The sequence below is a fragment of the Dromiciops gliroides genome, chromosome 6 (genome assembly GCF_019393635.1).
Source record: "Dromiciops gliroides isolate mDroGli1 chromosome 6, mDroGli1.pri, whole genome shotgun sequence".
Classification (NCBI taxonomy): Eukaryota; Metazoa; Chordata; class Mammalia; order Microbiotheria; family Microbiotheriidae; genus Dromiciops; species Dromiciops gliroides.
The window spans coordinates 90884652-90906659 of NC_057866.1; the positions used below are offsets into that span (position 1 = coordinate 90884652).

Sequence of the window (22008 nt, forward strand, 5' to 3'; positions counted from 1 at the left end):
CAAGCCTTTCAAGTCTTATTTTGATGGGGGCCCAGAATCATGAAGACTCCCTTAAATTAAGTGATCCATTTCCAGTTTTTGGTTGGTGGTCATCCTATCTGTGCAAAGCTGTTCTTAGCACCTAGCAACACTTAATGATTGATTGACAGGGAATAACAATGACATTATCTCCACCCACAATGCCCTTACAGACAAATATCCAGATGAACACTTGCCTCCATTGCTGTAATATGGAGGGTAGGACTTAGGGGTACAAAGGGGATCCTGGCAGAAACATGGCCCCAACCTGACAGGAATATTGAATGCCACACAGTTCTTGGCCTCTAGTCAAACACCTCAATGCCTTGATTCAGTTATTCTTATAAAGGAGCAATGTTCTATTACTTAAGTGCCCTGGGTGAGAAGTCCAGAGATCTGGTTTCAAACCCTAACTCTGACACCTCCCTGAATGACTGGACTTTCATTTCTTTGAATGTTCATCACCTCATCATCTATAAGATGGAGATAATAATATTTGTCCTTGACCTCATGTGGTACATAGTAGCTCTATAAAATATTATTGTTTTGGTGGAGAGCTAACAATGATAAAAAGCATGGGGGAACTGAGGTTTTGTGCTCGATTCCAGTTTAAACTTACCAACAGTCCCCTATGTCAACCTCATACCATTCTCTTTCTATGTAAATAACAGGTTCCTCCCCCTCCTGCTACCAGACACCACATACCCACACCCAGAGCCAGAAAATGGGGGTGGGATGGGGGTGGGGAGAGAACTAGAATTCAAGTCAAAAGACTGGCTTGAGTCCTGACACAGACACTTGCAATCTAGGTCTTCATTAAAATATCATCTGAACTTTCTGAGAGGTAATTTTCTCATTTATAAAATATAGATAATTCTTGTACTACCTACCTCACTGCATTGTTGCTAATAATATATTTATAAACTATAAAGCATTATAGAAATCTGAGTTATTATTATAGTTGACACAATCATCTATATTTGCTGGTACAATTAATAGAAATGTGGGAATAATCTGATTTGTCATCAGTGGGAAAATCCAGTGGTTCTGATCCCTCAGAGAAGAGCTTTCACTTGCTAGAATGCTATCCAGCTGAGATCGAGTTATAGCTCAGTTCCCTACCTATGTCATCCATATTTCCTTAATACATGACAAGGCCATGCCCTTGAATTTGCTAGAAGGTATTCAGAAGTTGCATGGCATGGAATAGATACCACATGAATGGATAATCCATTATGCAAATACTAAAGAGCTGATTGTGACTGTGAATTGAAGCCATTCCTTCAATATGCTGAACAACATGTACTCAGCCAAGGTCACAACATTGCCAAACTGACACCTGAAGCTTATACCACAACACAGAAAACTCTGTACACAAACCTTTAGGGCATTTTGGGTGGTGATGGGACAAACCTGATTGCAAATTTGGCTCTTCATCTATAAAGGAAAAAATAGTAGAAGGAAATGATATTACATTAAAAGATCTGTGTAGGGGGCGGCTAGGTGGTGCAGTGGATAGAGCACTGGACCTGGATTCAGGAGGACCAGAGTTCAAATCTGGCCTCAGACACTTGACACTTACTAGCTGTGTGGCCCTGGGCAAGTCACTTAACCCCAACTGCCTCACTAAAAAAAAAAAAAAAAAAAAAAAAAAAAAAAGATCTGTGTAGTGATACTTCTGGGATTTTTACATGATGAACCCATATGGTGGCTGTGGTAGAAATGTCTCATTGCTCAGGACACTAATTGTACCCAACATCCATAAAGCCAGTATGAGAACTGATCCATGCATATTTGAGGAGCTCATGAATTTCTATTAGTTACAACAGTGCTATTTTTTTAAAAAATGGTTCATAATCCTATACCAATTTTAGGTTGATAATGCACTTTCCTCACTATAATTCTATGAGGTAGCATAGCATGACAATGATGACTATTTCACAGATGAAATTTTTAAAAGGTAAAATGATTATCCTATGATCATATAGCTTGGAAATACCAGAGATAGGTATTGAAAGCAATTCTGCTGATACCAGGTCCAGCACTCAAATCATGACACCATACGTACTTTATACAATGGGTTCATTTCAGAGAAAAACATCAGATTAATATAGGAACATTCTTAGCAAACAATTGGTATACTAATGCACAGAAAAACCAAAAACCACAAACCACAAACAGCAAAAACATCAAATTGTTAACCTCTTATCTTTCTATTATCTCCATAATTTACTGTTTCTGAAGGTATACTGTGGTAGAAAGCATGTTGGACTTCGAATGAGAAAAATTAGATTTGTATCTGGATTCTGACACCTACAAGCTGTATGAACTTGAGAAAACAGTTTACCCTATCTATATCTTAGGTTGCTAATCTAAAATAAATATAAGAAGAGCTGCACTATCTTGCAAGTTTATCATCAAGAAAATGCTTTGTAATCATTACTGTGTCACAGAAACATGAATAATTATTATAACTTTCCTGGGACTATGTTGAATGTCTTTTTATAAACATTATAGTTGTTAACAGACCTTTTTCTCAACTGGTCTTTGCCAATGGATGCATAGGTAGGCAAGCAAAACATTTGCACATATTCTAGTACATTGTATGTTATGACTGTGATTTAAACCAAATGTGAAGAGCAATGTATGTCTTAACAAGGTCAGGTATATCCTCTCATTTACCATTTTTTACAAAATGCTTCCCATTTCCTGTTCCCAATCAAATAATCTTTCTCTCTTTTATTTCCTCTTTCCCTCTTCTTTTCTTCTTTTCTCTCCTATCCCTTTCCTTCCCTTCTCTCTTTTCCTCTTTCCCCCCCTTTCCTTCATCACTATCCTTTCCCTTACCCTATCTCCCTCAACTTTCTCTTCTCTATCCCTCTCCTTTCTCTATCATCTTCTCCCCATTTCTCTCCTTTCCCTCCTCTTTGGTTTAATTATTGAAACTGAAAAGGGAACTCATTACAAGGCAGATTTATTTATAAAGCACTAAAATTTTATGAGCTCAAATGCCAGTTTTACTGTAGGCTCTGGTGATTGCAATGCAATGCCAATACAGAGTTGAGTACTGAGGTGATCGATATATCATCAGAGTGAGGACTCAAACATTTTTTTTTGACTCAAATATAGGATGATAAGTTTGAAATTTCAAAATTATATGTTCAATACCAAATACTACATCAAGCTGTCACCATCCAAATGCATCTGTATCCTGTCCAGGAGTCAGTAGAAGTCAAGGAGAGCTATCTATTGTTGTAGTTCACACAAACAAGGACACAGTAGCTAAAAACATGTTGGTTTTTAACCCTGTCTGCTTAAGCAAAGCACAGATAATACTGTAATCATCAACTGACATCTCCTTACCTGTTAGTCAAATTCTAAAGGCTCACTATATAATCAAAAAATGCTTAAAGGCACAAATAATCAGCTAGCCCACTTAAATCTACCACCAACTCCTAAGAGCCTTTTTACTTCCTTATCTATAGCAGTGACACTGGCCTCCTCTGCTTTCTCATAGTTTCTGTGCTGACAGAGCCAGATGCTGTCCCTAGCCATGGTGCTGACAGCATTTAAAACAAGCAGCAGCCCCTTCTCCTTTAAATTCAGCTCTTATTTTTATGGACTACATCCTCCAGGTATATGGGCATATTTTGCCTTCAGATGTTTTGCTGGAGTATTTCCCAGCCAGGAAATATGTATGGAACTTTAATGTTTATTGAAATTATATCATCTCTTCCTCATAATTACCCAATGAGGGAGGTACTACATGTACTTTCATCCCCATTTTATAGCTGAGCAAAGTGAAGTTCAGAGAGGTTCAGAATTTTGCAAATAGTTTTATGGCTATTAAGTTTTTGTGGCAGAATTTAAACCCAGGACTCTCCTGACTGCAAATCTAGTCTGCTTTTCACTATGCCATGTTACCTTTCTAGGGAAACAAATTCTTCTTATTTGTTTGACTTGCATTGCTTATAAACCTTTAGACTGCATGACCAAGGATCATCTCAGGTTCTGGCTCCCAGACCCTTAGAGCCACTAGCTGTCAGCTAGTGCTGGGAAAAGCTCATAATTGCACTTTCTATCCATTCTATATCTGGTCCTTACCCCTCCCTCCTCACCCTTTGTTGAGAATTGGAGAAATGGGAAAATGGTGCAAATTCAAGGTCCAAAGCAAAGTATTCAATGTCACTCTTAACATTTGTATCCAGGTGAAATCATGTTATGATGAATGATAGCAAAAATAAGAGGCATGTAGATGAAGCAGTGGGATAGAGTGTTGGACCTGGAGATGGGAAGACTGGAGTTCAAATCCAGTTTCAGATTCTTTTAGCTATGTGGCCCTGTGCAAACCACTTAACTTCTGTATGCCTCAGTTTCCTCAACTATAAAATGGGGATAACATAACCTAATTCCCAGGGTTTTATGAGGATAAAAATTAGATAATATTATTAAAGCTCTTTACAATCCTTAAGGAATGGGGCAGCTAGGTGGCACAGTGGATAGAGCACCGGCCCTGGAGTCAGGAGTTCAAATTTGACCTCAGACACTTAAGACTTACTAGCTGTGTGACCTTAAGCAAGTCACTTAACCCCAATTTCCTCACCAAAAAAAATGATGCTAAAATCTTTAAGGAACTATATAAATGCTAGTTATTATCACCATCACTAACAAAAAACATACTTTTCTATTGTGTTTATGATTTACAAAACACTTCACCTCATTATCTCAGTTATCCAGTGGACATCTGAAACAGTCTTAAAGGTGAAAAGAAGATATCTAAGGGTGGTCTGTGGTATTAGAAAAGGTGCTGAATAGGGCTAAGGGAAATCTCAACCTAGTTTTCTTTTCTTGATGGTGCTAGTAAAAGGAGAAGTTATATTACTATGTATATGGACATCATGTTTGTTTCAAAAGTGAATGATGAAATCAACCCCATCCTACCAGATCCTTTCTTGAGTCATTGCTCAGCAATGTAGGGACTGAAACAATCACACTAATTCACCATATCTTTTGATAATGGATCTAGTTTAGATATAGTTAGATCTGTTTAGATCCACCCAACCAATGTTGTTTAAGATGACCAAGAATAGGCTTTATTGCTATCCATTAGAATCTTAAGAGCCACCTCATATAGGGTAGTATATATAGGCATGTTAATATGAACATTAGTATTAGTATATACACATATTTTTGCCATACCTATGCTTTCATCTGGGTGGGGACCTCTTATATGTAAAGCACATTTGAAATCTCAAAAGTCCATATAATAATATTTATATAGACTATTATACTTGAATTTGCCTTATAATCCCCTTTTCAGTTTCATTAAGTCTGTTATTTTGGAAGGGTGGGGTTAGGGAGAAAGATAAAGACAGTAAAAATGGGAAAAAGAACAAAATTGAATGGATTTTGGTAGGGATAGGTTAGCAAGAGAGCTATTTTATAACAAGGTTGGGAAAAGATCAGCAACTTTTATGTAGTAGAATATTAAATATTTGTCTGGGGGTCTGAGAGCTTAAGTGAACTGGAACCTAGGTTTTCTGAACTTGAAGGCCAGTGCTCTCTCCACTACACCATGCCACCTGCCCACACTCAATCTCCATGTATATGTGTGTGAGCATGTGTAACACATGTTTGTATACACATATATGTATACATTAATAGTCAATATTTAAAAGATTGGTGATTTCATCAATATACTTCCTTACTCTCATGTAGATAGTAGTACCTCAAAACTTTATTAAATGTGTCCATGAGTTGTCAAATCATACAATGAGTAACAATGTAGGAACATGTGTGTATGCCAAATCATGATGTGAACATGATCTTGAGTTTGACAAGGTCATCCTAGGAAAGCACACATTCTAGAAAATCCTTCCCAAGTCAGAAATGCTTCAAAAGCAAGGACTTGATTAGGAACCTGACATGTACTTTCTTAAGTCCAATAAAGGTATGGGTAGGGAGATTCTACATTAGAAAGTTTGCTGGAATGGATACAATTTGATTAATAACAGAAATTCAAGAAACTACCTAATAAGGTATGGAGTGTTCATGATTAGCACTGGTGGAGGGAATGATATACTGAGAAAATCACCAGTGTCTGTTATCTGAGGTTCCACCTTAAGGTTGGAGATGTTATTGCCAACTTGGCTACAAAGTGATAAATGACTTTTGGCCACAGCAACTCTCAAAGATCATCAACCACATTGTAGGGAGGTTGCAATCTGTATAGTGGAAGAAGCTATGACATTCAGGAAATCATGAATCCTTGAAGTATATATGTATATGCATGTGGGTGTGTGGATCTATTTTTACAGGTAAATAGATACATACCTAGAACACCTCAATCTTTCAAAGATCTGTGATTCAAGTGTGGTAGCCACTCTTCCACCAAAGCAAACTGCAACCTCTATATCCTTTAATAGAATGTTTTAATAGTTGTGGCCAAAAGAGATTTATCTGATAGCCAGTCATCTTCTTATGATGAGCTTTTCTGCACTTAGTCAGGCTGCTCTCTATATAACAGACATCCAATCCACCTATAGCTTTCCTAGCTTGGTAGTAGTTTCTGGAGCATGGACTCTGCTGGCATAAGATTTCCAAGGTTTTCTTCTCAGGAGCCTGTGTAGAACAACTGAGGTGAAATCTCTTCCTTTATCCCTACCCTTTCCACTATGTAAACCCAAACCCTTCAGAGAACCCATGGGAGACCTGAAGAAATCCGGCCCCATAAACTGGATGAGTGCTGAAAAAGAAAACAAAGATGGATACTTGGCAGCTCTACTTATGTTATCAGGAGGCTAGCTGCAAACACAGAGTCCTGACACAACTGGCTTCCATGAACACAACTCAGATAAGTTAGTTCTTCTTTGACAGCTTCTGTCATTGCTTCTGAATGCCACCAGAGGGCAAAAGCCCTCACTATTTTTTTAAAAATTCTTTCAAAGAGCATCTGCTGATCACAGATTTTCACCCTCATACTTCCCCTTCCCCCAAATGCAGCCTGTAAAGGTCATGTGGTGTCTTATGGAGAATAAACGGCCAGTTTCCTGCCAGCTGGCATGATTAGGGACTTTCAGCATCCAGACATCTTTTTTTGATCGCATTATAGAATTTGGTTTAGAGCAGAAGTGGCTTTCCTGAGAAGAAAAGCTCACTGGCTGCTCCTGATGACTCAACATTTTCCACTAAAGGAAGCAGCAGGTTTGAGATAAGGGCTTTTGGCATGCTACAATCCCCGCTAAGAGTGACAGGCTCCAAAAGTTGTTCCTGGAGACACATCCCAATGATAGTCTTTAAGTGTCCCTTGTATAAAAAGAACAGTCTTTTACAGATGAAGACATTGACAACTACTACCACCACCACCACTACTACTACCACCTGTATTTATATAGTATAAAAAGGAATTTGTATCTATTATCTCATTTGATTCTTACAACCCTAGAAGAAAGGTACTTTTAAATGATCCTTTTTTACAGATGAGGAAATAGAGGTTGAGAGAGATTAAGTTACCCTGTCCTTCTCCATCCCTTGATACTCTCTCCTTTGATTGGTGAGTCCCTGGACTGGCCAATTCCTGGTACATAGTAAAGGCTTAACAAATATTATTTCTGGTTCATCAGTGGAACAGATTAAGTACACAATATACAGAAGCAAATAATCACAGTAACATAGTGTTTTATAAACCCCCAAATCCTAACTACTGGGGGAAGAACAAACTATTTGACAAAAACTGTTGGACAAACTAGAAAGTAATCTGGCAGAAACCAAGCATACACTAATATCTCATAGCATATGCCAAGATAAACTGAAAATGATCACAGGAATTAGACATAAATGGTGATATTATGAGCAAATTCGTAGAGCAGGAAAGAAATTACTTCTTATATCTATGGATAAAGGAAGAGTTCATAATGAAATAAGATACTAAGTTCACATGAGGTAAAATGAATTATTTTGATGATATAAAATTTAAAAGGTTTTGAACAAACAAAACCGAGCCAATTAAAATAAGAAGGAAAGCAAAAACAATGGGGAGGGGAAACTGTAGCAAATTTCTCTGACAAAGATACAATTTCTAAAATATATAGGGAACTGAGTCAGATTTACAAGAATAAAAGTTGTTCCCTATTTGATAAGTGGTCACAGGCCATGAAAAGTCCGTTTTCAGGGGGAGAAATCAAAGCTATTAATTGTCATACAAAAAAAGTGCTGAGGCAGCTAGGTGGCACAGTGGATAGAGCACTGGCTCTGGATTGAGGAGGACCTGAGTTCAAATCGGGCCTCAGACACTTAACCCTTACTAGTTATGTGACCCTGGGCAAGTCCCTTAACCCCAGCTGCCTCACCAAAACAAAACAAAACAAAACAAAATGTTCTAAATCACCAATAATTAGAATATGGTAGAGAAAAGGCAGAGACTCAACTGAAGTCTCCAAAATTCCCCTCCAAACAACTTTAAATAATGTCTTAAAACAAATTCTGGAGTGGCAGAACCCACAAAAGGATGAAGTGAAACAATTTTCCAGACCAAGACAACTTGGGTTGGCCCAAAAGGTCTATCATAATGGGGTAAGAGTGGAACACACTTTAGCATAGGCTATGCTGGCATGGGCCTCTCCCCAGAAAACCACCAGCAGAACTTGGGGGTGACTAAATCAATGGTGGCAGCAATTCCTTCCAGAACTTTTAGCCTACAGATGGTAAGGGGGTTGGAGAATTCATCAGAAGATTACAGGGGTCCCTTTGTTGGCACTGGATGTAGGGATTCCATTGCATTACCCATATTTGGATCCAGATTGCAGTACTGGGTGGCAGTCCTAGGGCAAGGAGAAGGATTAGCACAGCAGAGATTGTGGCCACAGGGAAATGGAGACTCTGGTCACATTTTCAGGGTGCAAGAGAGTGTTTGTGGTCTCTCACAGACCAGAGCACAAGCCAAGAGAGTAGTAAACACACCTCTCCTTAGATCAATGCATCTTGGAAGAACTAAAAGTTTATAACCCCCCATAACTACCTCTGAAAATAACTATGCAAAAAACCTGAAGCTTGGGATATTGATTCTTCCCAAAAAGTCAAGAAACAGGCTGGACAAATGAGGAAGGAAAAAAGATCCTGACCATAGAAAGTTATTACATGGTCACAGGGAAGATTAAAACACAAACTCAGAAGAAGACAATAAAGCCAAAATTTGCTAAATCCAAAGCCCCAAAGAAAAAGGTGAATTGTGTCAAGCTCCAAAAGAATTCCTGGAAGAACTCAAAAAGAATTTAAAAAATCAAATAAGAGAGGTTGAAGAAACATTGAGAAAGGAAACAACAGTGATCAAAGAAAATCATGAAAAAAGTGTCAATAACTTCGTAAAGGAGGCACAAAAAGTCCTAAAGAAAATAACAAATTTTAGAAACAGAATTGGCCAAATGGAAAAAAAAGATATACAAAGATTCACTGAAGAGAATAACTCATTAAAAAGTAGAATTAGCCAAATGGAAAAGGAGGTACAAATGCCCATTGGAGACAATAATTCTTTAAAATTTAGAATTGGACAAGTGGAAGCTACCAACTCCATGAAACTTAAAAAACCCCACAAACAAAATGAAAAAAAAATAGAAGAAGATATGAAATATCTCACTGGAAAAACAACTGACCTGGAAAACAATTCAAAATGAGATAATTTAAGAATTATTGGACTACCTGAAAACCATGAAAAAACAGCTTAGACATCATCTTTTAAGAAATTATCAAGGAAAACTGATCTGATATTCTAGAACTAAAGGATAAAAGAGAAATTGAAAGAATCCATTGATCACTTCCTGAAAGGGATCCTAAAATGAAAACTCTCAGGAATATTATAGTCAAATTCCAAAGCTCCTAGATCAAGGAGAAAATATTGCACAGAGCCAGAGAGAAAAAATTCAAATATCATGGAGCCACAGTCAGAATAAAACAATATTTAGCAGCTTCTACATCAAAAAATTGAAAGATCTAGAATATGATATTTTGGAAGGCAAAGAAGCTATGTAGTTCTTCTTCTTCTTTTTGGTGAGGCAATTGGGGTCAAGTGACTTTCCTAGGGTCACACAGCTACTAAGTGTCAAGTGTCTGAGGCCGGATTTGAACTCAGGTCCTCCTGAATCCAGGGCCAGTGCTCTATCCACTGTACCACATAGCTGACCCTGTACTTCTTCTAAGTAGTTATTCTTACAACCAAGAATCACTCAACCAGAAAAAATTGAGCATAATCCTTCAGAGGGGAAAAATGGATATTCAATGAAACAAAGGATTTTCAAGCATTCCTGATGAAAAGACCAGAGCTGAATAAAAAATTTTACTTTGAAGTACAATACTCAAGAGAAGCATACAAAGGTAAACAGGAAAGAGAAATCATAAGGAATCCTATAAGGTTAAGCTGTTTACATTCCTACATAGGAAGATGATACTTGTGACTCCTAAGAACTTTCTCATTATTAGGGTAGTTAGAAAAAGTATACATCAACAGAGGGCAATGGTGTGAGTTGAATATGATAGGATAATCTTTAAAAGAACAAAATTAAGGTGTTAGAAAGAGAAATGCACTGGGAGAAGGGGGAAAGAGGAGGTAGAATGCAAGCAAATTATCTCATGTAAAAGAGGCATTAAAAAGCTTTTACAATGGAGGGAAAGATGGGGAAGTGGGCATAAGCCCTTGAACCTTACTCTCATCATATTTGACTAAAAGAAGGAATAACTTGCACCCTCAGTTGCGTATAGAAATTTATCTTAGCTTAAAGGAAAGTAGGCGGGGAATGGGATAAGAAAAGGAGAGAAGGGATGGTAGAAGGGAGGGTAGATTGGGGGAAGTAGTAGTCAGAAGCAAAACACTTTAGAGGATGGGCATTATGAAAGAGAGAGAATAGGATAAACAGGGAGAAAATAGTACAGATGGAAATATAGTTAGTAATCATAACTGTGAAAAAAATTTATAACAATATATCTGATAAAGACCTCATTTCTCAAATATATAGAGAACTGTCAAATTTATAAAAAATTAGAACTATTCTCCAATTCTCCAATGGTCAAAGGATATGAATAGGAAGTTTTGAGAGAAAGTAACAAAACTATCTATAGTCATATAAAAACTTGCTCTAAATCACTAGTGTGATTTTCAGAAATGAAAATTAAAACATTTCTGAGATACCACCTCTCACCTATCAGATTGGCCAATCTGAAAGAATAGGAAAATGACAAATGTTGGAGGGGATATAGGGGAATTGAGACACTCATACACTGTTGGTGGAATTGTTATCTGATTCAACCATTCTGTAGAACAATTTGGAACTATGCCTACAGAGCTATAAAACTACACATAATCTTTTGACCTAGCAATAGCACTACTAAGTCTGTATCCCAAAGAGATAAAAAAGAAAAATAAAAAGGACCTGTATACACAAAAATATTTATAGCAGGTCCTTTAGTGGTGGCAAAGAATTGGAAACTGAGAGGATGCCCATCAACTGTGTTATGGCTGACCAATTTATTAATATTGTGGTATTGTAAGAAATGATGAGCACAGTAAAACCTGGAAAGACTTACATGAACTGATGCAAAGTGAACTGAGCAGAACAAGAAGAGCAATATTGTATGATGATCAGCTGTGAATGACTTAGCTATTCTCAGTAACACAATGATTCAAGAGAATTCTAAAGGATTTATGATGAAAAATGCTATTCATCTCCAGAGAAAGAATTACTGGAGTCTGAATTAAGATCAAACCATAGTTTTTTTTTAACTTTCTTTCTTTTATCTTTTTTTTTGGTTTATGTTTTCTTTCACAATATGACATAGAGAAATATGTTTTACATGACTGTATGATATGACTAATATAGAAAGATGTTTTGCATGACTGCATATATATACTATATCAAATTATGTGCTTTATCAATGAAAAGGAAGGAGAAAATTTGGAACCCCAAATTTCAAAGAAATGAATGTTAATAATTTTTACCTGTAGTTGAGGAGAAATAAATTATTGAATTAAAAACATAAATCACCTATAATTAGAGAAATGCAAATTAAAATGACTCTGAGGTACCATCTCACACCCTTGGAAAGTCACTTAAATGTCTCTCAGCCTCAATTTTCTTATATTTTCTTAAATAAATACTCAATAGTATTTAAGACTCCTTCTAGCCCTACATCTATGATCCTGTGATGCATTTTGCTTAACCATATCTGGAAAGAATCCTCACTACATTATTTTTTAAAAATATTTTATTTTCCAGTTATATATTACATATGAGGATAGTTTTCAACATTTGTTTTCACTGGATTTTTAGTTCCAAATTTTTCTTTTCTCCCCACCCCCCTTCCCTCCCTCCTCCCCAAAATGGAAAGCAGTCTGATATAGGTTATATATGTTCAATCACATCCAACATATTTCTACATTAGTCATCTTGTGAAAGAAGAATCAGAGTACAAAGAAAAAACCTCAAACAAAAAGGAAAAAAAAACCAGTCCAAAAGTAGAAACAGTATGATTCAATCTGCATTCATAATTCATACTTCTTTTTTCTGGATGTTGAGAACATTTTCTATCATGAGTTCTTTGAAACTGTTTTGGATTGTTGCACTGCTGAGGAGAGCCAAGTCTATCCCCATTGTTCATCACACAATGTTGCTGTTACTGTGTACAATGTTCTCCTGGTTCTGCTCCTCTAGTCAGCATCAATTCATATAAGTCCTTCCAGGTTTCTTTGAACTCCTCCTGCTCATTGTTTCTTACAGCACAATAGTATTCCATTACATTCATATACTACAACTTATTTAGCCATTCCCCTATTAATGGGCATTCCCTCAATTTCCAATTCTTTGCCACCACAAAGAGAGCTGCTATAAATATTTTTGTACATGTGAGTCCTTTTCCCTTTTCTATGATCTCTTTGGGATATAGACCTAGCAGTGGTACCACTGGATCAAAGGGTATGAACAATCCCATAGTCCTTTGGGCATAGTTCCAAATACAACATTCTTAACAAATGGCCATGAGAAAGAGGGAATTCACTCCTCATACCTCAAGGGGTTGCTCATAGCACTTTGGGATAGCTCTGATACTGAGTGATATTTAATCCCAACATGTACCTCACTGACTCAGCCACTCCATTAAGAATTCAGTGACAGTCAACTGTGACATGAATAGCTCTAGAATAAAAAGCAATAAAGCTTTCAGGAAGCAGCTTGAAGTTAGACAAAGGGTTAATAACTCTCTGATCCTTGATCTCTTAATCTTCATTGTATTGCCTAATCTTGAAGGTTGTCCAAGAGCCATTCATTTCAACCTCTGCAATCCCTCTTATCAAAGACCTGGCCTGAACCTAGAATGATGTCCACTCTCTTCCAGTTACTCTTGTGCTTCTACTGCCCCCAAAGAGGATTGTCCTTCTCCCTCTCCTACACCCTGTCACCCTACTGCCACCTACAGGTTTCCTTAATTATTATTGTATGCTAATGTTGATCTGGGAAGCACATGACACATTCTAGCACTTCATTGTAGCATAACCTTTTCAGTAATAGCAATGAACAAAGGAGTTGATCGACATCAGTATCCGCATTGTCAAACACGGAGAAGAAAGGTATCTATAAGCACACATGGATAAAGGAAATTCTTTAAGATTAATTCATGTGGAAAGATCTGTAAGTTCTAGATCTACATTTTTAGCTATGCCAATGATCACAGCTGAAGGGCAACATCAAGGGGACTGCACCTATCATTTGTATATGGTTGTGTCAGATAATAAAACGCCTTCTACCAATTTAGGTTGGCAACTCTTCGTCTTACAGAGCTGCCTAGAGCAATGGGAGGGTAAGTGACTGGTCCAGCATCATACAGCCAGAATCAGACAGAGATGGGTCATGAAATCAAGAGTTTCTTGGCTTGAAGGACAGCTTCCAATCCACTATATCATACTGCCTCTCATAAAGGCAACATCACAGGCCTGAAATGTCAGTGCTAGAAACAACTTTAAACATCAACTGAGACCAAGACCTGTAGAATTTAATGGATTTATTGAAGGTTGCACAGTGAGGAAGAGGCAGAGGTTCACAAACCCAGGCCTTCTGATGTTCTTCCATTATAGTTTTGTTCCATTCATTTCCAATTATTTTGTTGTTCTTTCAACTTACATAGTTGTAATATATATACATATATAATATACACACACACACACACATATATATATATATATATATATATAAATTTTCTTGGATTGAATGTAGCTTAATCACCATTTATTGGTTATAAAATTTTCTGTATCTAATGATATATCTGTATGACTTATTTTTTGCAGGGCAATGAAGGTTAAGTGACTTGCCCAAGGTCACACAGCTAGTAAGTGTTAAGTAACTGAGGTCAGATTTGAACTCAGGTCCTCCTGAATCCAGGGCCGGTGCCTTATTGACTGTGCCACCTAGCTGCCCCTTGTATGACTTTTTTTTTTTTTTTTACTGTTTTGTTATATTAAAAGGTTCTCTAACATTACCTTGCATGACTGCTTTAAATCCTAGTTAGTTGTGATGGTTATTTTAAAAGAATTGTTATATCATTTACTAAAATTTTTAGCATTTTTATGTATATTCTTTAATAAAATTAGTCTATAATTATCTTTTTTAGTATTGTATCTCTCAGCTTTTGTAATCTTGATTTATTTCTTCCTCTGAGATTGCTCTATTGGAATTATCAAGTGTATGCTGTCTGTTTTAGCAATTCATTTTTATTTTTTATTATGTGTTATTATTTTTACAAATAATCATCCATTTCATTTGAGTTCTATAATTTGTTAGCATATTGCTATGTTTTAATATTCTCTTATGATTCCTAATGGGGGCTCTTTTACTTTTATGAAATAGCATATGACTGTTGTATTAAGTTTGAGAAAATGGAATTAATTCAGAGGAAAAATATCTAATATTAGAGCTATCCAGAAGTAAAATTGACTCTATGGCTAAATAATGAATTCCATCTGACAAAACATATATAAGCAGAAGCTAGAAAGTCACCAGTTGGAGATGGTAAACCAAAGTAAGTATTCCTGCTTCAAATATTGAAGAATCCCTTTGAATTCCTTTCAAACTCTGAGATTTCAGCATTCTAAGATATCTTGATGGGTTGGTTTTGATGAACTATTAACAATTTTTTTTATTCTTTGTTATGAGGTGTTTTGCTAGGTAGACATGTATTTGAAGTAAAGGTGTCTATCAAAACAAATGAGAACTGTAGAAGTAATATTAAAATTAAAATCAAAATAAAATAATCTCTCCTTTAAACACAAGAGTCAGCTCCTCCTTAAGTCTTCCCCTAAATCCCTCCAACAAAAAATGTTCTTTTTTTCTTCAAATTTCTTATAGTCTTTTGTCTGTACTTCTCCTTGACATTTATTCTACTTGTCCTTGTATTAGAGTTTTATTCATACATATTCTCTTTCATATTAGTTTGCAAACTCCTGGAAGGCAAGGTCTGTGCCTTATTTCATTTTTACATCAACAACCCTGAGCACAGGGCCTTGTACAAAGTAGGTGCTTAGTAAATGCCTATTAACAAATGCTAATAAACAGCCTTGGTCTCATCCAACTTCTTTTTCTTTATTCTTTTTTAAACCATATGTTGTTATGTTTGGACAAACGTGATTTAAATGTGTAGAAGATCAGAAACTAAGAGGCAGCTGTGTGAGATCAGGCTTGTACTAAATTATTTGGCTTCCACAGCCAAGTTATTTAAGGAATATAGACAGCAAGAAAAATACTTCAAACTCCCCACAGTGAATAAAATGCACATGAGCTCATGATAGAGTATGGATTAGCTACTAGTTCTGATTATTGAATCCATTAATACCATAAATTCTTGGATAAAACTTGCTTCAGGAGCAAGTATGTTCCATGCCACAATATGAAAATAGCTCAGACTTAGGATTTCCTCAATGAAATATCTTAGCATAAAATTTTTAATAGGTCTAATTTCTACATCTAAAGTCTTCTGCCTGGTTTTCAAAGTTTTTCTAAGATGCTATTACCCCATTCACAGTATGGACCATCCCACACATGCACACATACATATATATGTATATATATATATGTACATATATTTGGAAATTATATACATAGTTTCCTACTAGTTAGAAATGATCTTGCTTTCTGCCGACTTCACTTTAAGTGTGCTCTATTCTGTATTATAGTTAGTTCATATTTATTTTAAAGTATTACTTGCTTCAGTATAGGTTGGCCATGTACTCCCTACTAGCTGGTGAGAGCACCATTAGGGAAGTTATCTTACCTAAGGACCTGAATCTGTCATCTGGGTTACCTTAAGGAAATCACTTTGGGACTCAGTGTATTAATTTGTAAAAGATGGAATTATGCTAGTTGAACTCTAAGGTCTCTTAGATTATTCAACATAAATCTTGCATCCAATAATTAATCTATGTATCCCCAATTCCAAGAACACATTACAGATAAGGATTTAATTAATTGTTCTTGAATGAATGAATTCTTTACTGTAGAAAAGCCTTTTTACTGTCTTATTAAAATATGTTACTCATTAGGAATTCCTTGTCTTTGCCAAAATAAATATTCTCTGGCCTGTATCCATGACTTGTCTCATTAACAAATTAATTATTTTCTCGCCTTTTCACCTTTCCCTTTAACCCCATAATTGAAAAAGGAAAATAAATCTCTTATACCAAATATTCATTATCACACACATAAAAAATTCCTCCATTGCCCATGTCCAAAAATGTATGCTTAATTCTGTATTTTGAACTTGTCAATGCTCTGTCAGGTATAGATAGAATGTTTCATCATTAGTCCTCTGGAATTAGGGTTGGCCATTGCATTGATCAGAGTTTTTAAGTCTTTCAAAATTGTTTGTCTTTGCAAACTTGTTCTTATGTAAACTGTTTTCTTGGTTCTATTCTCTTTGTTCTGCATTAAATCATACAACTTTTCCCAGGTTTCTCTGAAACCAAGATTTTTTTTTTAACATTTTTTATCATTTATCATTAAAGCACTGTGACATCATGTGCCCTATTTTTTGAGACATTCACCAATTGAAGGGTACCCCATCCTTAATTTCCAATTCTTTTATATTACAAAAAGATCTGATAGAAATATTTTTGTATATATGGGTCCCTTTTTTCTTTCTCTGATCTCGGTGGGGTATGGGGCCTACTAGTGGTATCTCTGGTAAAAGGGTATATACAGGTTAGTGGCTTTTGGGGCAAAGTTCCAAGATGCATTCCAGAGTGGCTCAGCCAATTCACAACTCTGCAAACAGTGTTCTAATGGCCCTGCATTACCTAAGCTTTTCCAACATCATTCATCTTTTTTTTTTTTTATTCTTTGCCAATCCGATGGGTAAGCAACTTTGGAGCTGCCTTAATTTGCATTTCTCTGATTATTAGTGATTTAGATGAACCCACAGTTTATCAAAGATGATTACCAGAAGCTGAGAAGTTGCATCTGCCAGTCCTTACAGTACCTTGTGATATAGTTTACCCTTTAGGTAACTTAAACTCATTGAAGGTCACTAAGTACTTTTTATTGTTTTCATCCTTTGTTACCAGCCTAAGGCTCATACAGTTTCTGATGCTGTTCTAGATCTACAATTCTTTCTTTAGTTATTTGCCTTTGTTTCTATCATTAAAAAAATCGAAGTTATCTACCTAGTTTCTTGATCTAGTGCATTGATCTGTTTGGATCTCTCTCCTCTTTGCCTCTTCAAAATCTGCTCATTTCTAGCTTAATTTATGGACATCTCAAGCACTCGCTGTCTAGACCAAACAATTTGGACAAAATAATGGGGTGCTTTGTCATGTGTCTGCATGACCTTGGCTCCTTGCTGGATAGCTTCATGGACATGTCTCCCAGTTGGAAGTTGGGGACCACAGTTTTCTACATCTTTGGCATCCCGTACACACAAGATGCACATAGTATGGGGACTCTATCAATATATTAAGAATATTAGAATATGGAGAGGGCAAGAAAGCAGTAATTAAAATAATAATTAGAAGGAAATAATTGGGGATGAAATTAAGATTCAAATACCTTGTTTTTCTCTTCAGCTTTGGCAGCTTGTCTACAGGCTGGATGCCAGATGGATGTACCTGCAAATAAATTCCTTAGAGTTAATTATTTATTTTCAGGTCATGATACATGGAGCAGCTACTTGGCACAGTGAAAAGAGTGCTGGACCTGGAGTCAGGAAGACCTGAGTTCAAATCTGGTCTTAGACACTTACTATCTGTGTGATCTGGGGTAAGTCAATTAACTCAGTTTGCCTCAGTTTCCTCACCTGCAAAACGAGTTGGAGAAGGAAATAGCCAACCACTCCAGTATCTTTGACAAGAAAACCATAAATGAGGTCATGAAGAGTCAGATACAACTGAAACAACTAAACAACATGAGACTTGGGTTCTAATTTCACTTCTGACATTTGTTAGCTGTGTGATTAGGTGTGTGATAAGGTAGAAAGGGCTATAAAACAGGAGTTTGGAGTTCTGGATTCTAATCCTTGCCTTGCCACAGAGATTGTTCAATTTCCATGATAGAACTTTCCGTCTACAATCCTCAGTTTTCTCATCTGTAAAAAAATTTTGGTGGAGAGGTTGATTTGGATGATCTCGTCCAGCTTGAAATTCTATGACTATCTTAAAGAATTTGGGGTTCATAAGAACCCTGTAGGATCTCTGAAGGTCAAACATAAGTAGGGACCTGGGCAAGTAAATCTGAATGGCTTTCTTACCTAAAAATATTTAAGCCACAAGATCCAGTGTATATTTCACTAAAGTTAGGTTGCAAGATTGTCAGCCCTCTGGGCAGCCTTGCAATGCATTAAGCTGCTCTGGTTTTTAATGAGATTTTCAGGTTGATGGATTAGGACCATAAGAAAGAGACTGAGTGTGACATTCTTTTTCTCCTTAAATAATTTATTGGCAAAATTAAGCCATTGCTTCTCTCAACCCCAATTATATGCTAATTTGTAAAGCTAACAGGTTCTCAGCTTGAATCTCTTCAATGCCATAAACCACAGTTAAGAAGTGTTGGGACCCAAACAACCAGAGTTTACCTAATATTCCTAGGTCAGATGTATAGACTACTCTCCAGCTGCAAAATAGTCTATATACTTTCTCTCAATTAATCATAAACTCATAGATTTAGAGCCGGAAGGACTGTTAAGGACCCTTGAGGCCATTAAGTAATTTCTTCATTTTAAACAATGAGAAAACTGAGTCCTCAGAGAAGGGAAGTGGTTTGCCCCAAATCATACAGGCAATAAGTATCAGAGGGAGGATTGGAATCCAGGTCCTGTCACCCTATATCCAGTGGCACCATCTAGCCTCTCAACAGCCCTACAAGGTACACAGAACAGGTTCCATTTTGAATATAGGGCACAGAATATTTGAGTTGGGAGAAACCTTGGGACATAGATTGTTCTGATCTAGAAGAGTCCTTGGAATATAAAGAACATGGGATATTTTGAAAAAAACACACCCTAGAATATAGAATCTTAGAACCTGAAAATTTCTTTATAAACCAGGAAAGTCAAACCCAAGAGGGGAAGTGACATGTTGAGGATATATCCCTTCAGTTACAACAAGATCCTAGCTTTCTTGACTGCTGCTCTCCAGACTCCTCCCCCCCTCCCCCACTCCTGCTCCATGGAACTAACAGCTCTTGAGGATACTCAGAGTGACATTCTTAAAGCATTTGTCACTAGAAGGTGTTTTTCATAATAGGCCAAGAAGGGTCAATTATTATTTGTCCCCAAGGTACAAAACGTTTATCTGCAGTGCAAAGCAAGCCAGCCTATTTTTTTGTGTCCTAGAAAGGTTTTGAATTTCTAGTAAATAATACAATCAATATGTGCCACAGCAGAAATGGGAAAAATACTCCCCGGTGTGAAATCTTTCTTTATTTTGGCTTTATTTATTAGTAAACTGATAAACGCTGTTGTTCTACCCCACAGAGAAAAGACAAGGATGTAGAAACATAGGAGCTGCCTTCTAAGAAGGCCAAGTACGTAATTCAGTAGCTAAGCAACCTTACCACGGCAACTTCCCAACCACTTACTAAGTCTTTAGCAATGGGATGGCTCTCTGCTGAACCACCTCCACACACTGATAAAATTGTGAATCCTCCAAGAAGCCCCCAAAGGCATAGGTTCATTATGGAAGCCTCTTTCTTGTTCTGATCCATGAAAATATTAGAGCAAGACTTTTTATTTGTAAAGAAGGCCATTTGTTTTCTAACTTTTACATGTACTATCTTATCAAATCCACAGTACAAACCTAGAAGGGAGGTCATGTGCTATTACACTGATTGCGAGGATGAAGACATTGAAATTCAGAGAAATGAAGTGTAATATGCCCGGAATCACATAGCTCCTAATGGCCAGAGACAGATCGTCACCCAGTTGAGTGTATTTTTTTTAATTTTATTTCATTTGGAACTTAAGAAATAAAACAAACATTTCCAAACATAGTATAATAAAAAAAGATGGTTGCATATGAAACTGAAAATCTATTAGGTAAAACTTGCTATTCCTTTTAAATATATAATAAAGTTATCATTTAATTTTTTTTTACCCCATCACATAGACTTCTAATCTTATGCTGAACATAACTGTGTTAGGAAAGTAATGAATATATATTATAATGGATCTGTTATTACTTTTTTTTAGATTGAGGCATAGAAATGGTAAGGGAGTTACCTAAGGTTATAGAATCTTACAATGTTTGATTAGAATAGATCAAATAGATCAATCTGATAGATTACTTTAGAATAAAGAACAAAGAATAGGGCCAATTAGATGGCACAGTGGATAGAGTGCTAGTCCTGGAATCAGGAAGACTCATTTTTGAGAGTTCAAATCTGGCTGTAGACACTTATTGTGTCACCCTGGGGAAGTCACTTAACCCTGTTTGCCTCAGTTTCCTCATCTGTAAAATGAGCTGGAGAAGGAAATGGCAAACCACTCCATTATCTCTACCAAGAAAACCCTAAATGGGGTCATGAAGAGTCAGAAAAACAACTGAACTTGTCTAAATCTTTCATTTTATATATCAGGAAATCAAGGCTGAGGGACATTATGTGATTTATCTAAGATGACATGGTCTGAACTGGAACCCAGATCTCCCAATACCCAGGGTGAATGGTCCTCCTGAGAGGTAACATTGCATTTTTTTGTTTTGTTTTTGTGAGGCAATTGGGGTTAAGTGACTTGCCCAGGGTCACATAGCTAGTAAGTGTTAAGTGTCTGAGTCCAGATTTGAACTCAGGTCCTCCTGAATCCAGGGCTGGTGCTCTATCTACTGTGCCACTTAGCTGCCCTACATTGCATTTTTAAACTACCTGCTTCCCCTCCTATGTCCTAGAGTTCACTCATAGAAGTTACACCTGCATCATCAAACAAATAGGAACAGACGAGAAAAACTGAAAAGTGGGCAACATTTGGCTGTCAGTGTCTGTCTCTTTCTCTCCATTCCAAGAGGACCAAGTATGCTTATTTTACTCTCTGACTACCCGGCTCCCTTGCCCCTTATCCTTGCCAGGAACCTGCCTAAGCCTGCCTTTTCCTCATAATGTTCAACATCTGACCCATTTCTTACCTCGTTCTCTTTTCACATTACCCATTTAGACATTTCTGTTCTATGTTTCTCATTGCTCTGCTCTAAGAAACTAAGTAATCCTACCAATTCATCCTTTTACTAATATATGGTGCTAGTAGGTTGAGAGAACTACGGAAATTCCTCCAGCATGTTTAGGAGACCTTCTGGGGAATATTCACAGGAGGATGAAGGTAGCCCTTGCTCAGGATGAGAAGGTGTACATGGGTTCTGACATTGGAACCACATAGAAAAGACCACAGATCCATCAAAGTGGCAGGTCAATGAGGGAGACAGATATGGGTAAGGGCCTTAAATGCCAATGAAATGACAATTACTGCATTGTAGCCTGGAACTGTTTG

General features: G+C 36.8%; 1 protein-coding gene across 9 annotated transcripts in view; it reads right to left on the minus strand.

Annotated features, from left to right (window-relative positions):
- ABLIM2 (actin binding LIM protein family member 2) overlaps positions 1 to 22008 on the minus strand; it is a 303505-nt gene that overhangs the window by 87269 nt on the left and 194228 nt on the right. For all 9 annotated transcript variants that reach the window (XM_043970589.1, XM_043970596.1, XM_043970593.1 and 6 more), the window contains exon 8: positions 18087 to 18145. In XM_043970589.1, coding sequence (XP_043826524.1) covers positions 18087 to 18145 — 59 coding nt within the window. The remainder of the gene's footprint in view (positions 1 to 18086; positions 18146 to 22008) is intronic.